The 2,889-nt window shown below is 56.1% G+C and overlaps 1 protein-coding gene across 1 annotated transcript; it reads left to right on the top strand.

Moving 5' to 3' along the window:
• On the top strand, positions 1-1,433 carry LOC4325180 (expansin-A11-like). The gene is made up of 2 exons (NM_001409412.1): positions 1-73; positions 222-1,433. The coding sequence occupies exon 2, from the start codon at positions 222-224 to the stop codon at positions 966-968; it is 747 nt and encodes a 248-aa protein (NP_001396341.1). The 5' UTR covers positions 1-73; the 3' UTR covers positions 969-1,433.
• The last annotated feature ends 1,456 nt before the right edge of the window (positions 1,434-2,889 follow it).

The following is a 2,889-nucleotide window of genomic DNA, read 5'->3' on the forward strand; positions in this document are numbered from 1 at the left end:
CTTCAGCTTCCTCGCACCCTTCCACTCCCAATCAAATTCAGAGTTTAGCAAAGCCTAGTGCTGCAATTAGCAGGTAGGTTTGCACTTTGCAGTAATCTCTAGCTAATTAGTACTAGTAATTTATCTTACATTGACTGTAAATATAATGATGCTTTGGCTTCTTCTTCTTGCATGGTTTATGTCACTAGTATTGATGAAATGATCGTTGCATCGTTTTTCAGATGGAGTTGCTACGCTTGCTAGCTGTTGCCGCCGTGGCCGCGATGGCCGCGGAGGTCGCCGCCGGCGGCGACTCCGGCTGGAGCAGCGGCAGCGCGACGTTCTACGGCGGCAGCGACGCGTCGGGGACGATGGGTGGCGCGTGCGGGTACGGCAACCTGTACAGCGCCGGGTACGGGACGAGCACGGCGGCGCTGAGCACGGCGCTGTTCAACAACGGGCAGAGCTGCGGCGCGTGCTTCGAGGTCCGGTGCGGCGGCGGCGGCAGCTGCCTCGCCGGCACCGTGGCGGTGACGGCCACCAACCTCTGCCCGCCCAACTACGCGCTCGCCGGCGACGCCGGCGGGTGGTGCAACCCGCCGCGGCCGCACTTCGACATGGCGGAGCCGGCGTTCACCAGGATCGCGCAGGCCCGCGCCGGCGTGGTGCCGGTGCAGTACCGGCGCGTGGCGTGCGCGAAGCAGGGCGGCATCCGGTTCACCATCACCGGCCACTCCTACTTCAACCTGGTGCTCGTCACCAACGTCGGCGGCGCCGGCGACGTGACGGCGGTGTCGGTGAAGGGGTCGCGGTCGGGGTGGCAGGCCATGAGCCACAACTGGGGCGCCAACTGGCAGAACGGCGCCAACCTCGACGGCCAGCCGCTCTCCTTCAGGGTCACCGCCAGCGACGGCCGCACCGTCACCTCCGACAACGTCGCCCCCTCCGGCTGGTCCTTCGGCCAGACCTTCTCCGGCGGCCAGTTCTAGCCGTTCCGCCGTCGATCGCCGGAGGAATTGAAGGGGCTCTGTTTTGAAGAAGCTCCAAACTCACTCTCTCTCACTCTCTTTGCTGACGTCATGGCGTGGTGTGTGGTGGCGTACTTTTGATGTTGCCGTTTTTGCGCCTGCAAGGCGGATGCGCCTTCGGCCTATGGGCTTGGGGGGGCGTTTCTACTGCTCCGTAGGCGTACTTCTTGCAGGGATGCTTAATTTGATGTTGAGAATGGCCGCGGCAGTGGTGACGAGCGCAATGGCTGGTCACCCGCCCATGACATATGTTGTAGTACGTACTTATGTGCCATTAATTTGCATCTTTACATGCAATGCTTGAATTAATGTAGCTTTGTCTCAAGATTTGTGTTAAGGATGGTGATGCTGATACGTACTTATGTCATGTATTCGTCCACATTATCACGAGTAAAAATTTTACTTGTAGGTTTACTCGGGAGTATAGTAAAATTTTTATTCATGGTGACGTGGTTGAATCTCAAACATCCATTTTTCGATTAACGGTTATTTCAGGTTTTCACTATATATCTCATTTGCTATACATATTTTTCCCTCTAACGGTGCACTAGCAGTAGGGGGATCGGAGCACCAAGAGGTGGTGAAGTCGTCGTTAGTTCATGATATCGTGGATTCAAATCCTAGTGCCTATAATACTATATGCACGAGCACAATTTGAATATAAGTTTAGTCACGTAAGAGATTTATGGTGAGGCCTGTCGAGGATTGATCCTCTCTAGCGGGTGATCGAGAGACTCCCTTTTGTGAGTTCGGCCGGGGGAAAGGGCGCACTGATCAAGAGCGTATATCCGCCTAGAGTCTTCTGAGACCGCGCATGAGAGCTGGAATTATACAGGTTCGGGCCGCTACGGAGCGTAATACCCTACTCCTGTGCGTGAGATTTAGGGTTGAGTGTTACAAAGGTTCCTCAACTCTAGGGAGAACTCTAACTCTTCTTCCCCTGGGGCTTAGGCTAACTGAGAGTCGTCCCCCCTTTTCAGTGGGTAAGGTCCTCCTTTTATAGTTCAAGGGGATACCACATGCACCGCCTCTATCTACTCCTTCACGGGAGGGGGATCCACGCCGCTTGGATCGGACCACCATTCGTGCCTTCGCCCAGAAGCTAAGCAGCCGTCCGTCCTCGAGTGGGGCCCAGCGCTGTCTCCCGCCTGACACGGGGGATGCCCTTGCCATTCCCCTTTAAATGAATGGAGACTTTTGGCGGTTCATCTCACGTGGAGGGAGCTCCAGACGATGCATTGATGGGACGGGGCGTACCTGCCCCCGCTCCGCCGAACACAGGGCGGAACGTGGGGGCACTGCGCCGTCCGATCGGATGTGACCGGCCACAAACCGGTCACAATCCGGTCATGCCCGATTGACGCGAGTCAATTGGGCAGCACCGCACATCCACCCTCACCGCATTAAATGCGGTGAGGGACGGTTGGGGTGCTGCGCATTGATGGCGGTTCAGCTTCGACCACCGCCCCACTCACTCCTCCCGCCACGTGGCGGTCGGGCGAGGCAGCCCGAGGGACCGAGGGGCGTGACGTGGCACCCCGAGGCCCCCCGGCTGCCTCTATGTCGTCCGAGATGTGGGGGAGGGCCAGGCTGTATGGCCGCGTGGCTGGACGGGAAGGAGACTTCCCCACACTTCGCATACCCCCGGGCCCATATCACCGACAAGGTCATATTTCTTAGAGTCAGTATTAAGGGAAAACATACTTATGGGGTGTAGTGTGATGCGTAGCAATGCGTACATGAATCCATTCTATGCACTGACTTTACTCTAGTTTTATCATCGACTTTCTCTCCCTTTGTAATATACCATTGACTTTGTCAATATTTTCTACAATATACTATTTGGGTGGATACTTTTTAAACAACGCCCAAAATACCATTC

Source organism: Oryza sativa, chromosome 1 (genome assembly GCF_034140825.1).
Source record: "Oryza sativa Japonica Group chromosome 1, ASM3414082v1".
NCBI classification, from domain to species: domain Eukaryota; kingdom Viridiplantae; phylum Streptophyta; class Magnoliopsida; order Poales; family Poaceae; genus Oryza; species Oryza sativa.

Excerpts from the sequence above, each read along its gene's own strand:
- LOC4325180 (NM_001409412.1), top strand. The coding sequence starts at position 222 with ATGGAGTTGCTACGCTTGCTAGCTGTTGCCGCCGTGGCCGCGATGGCC.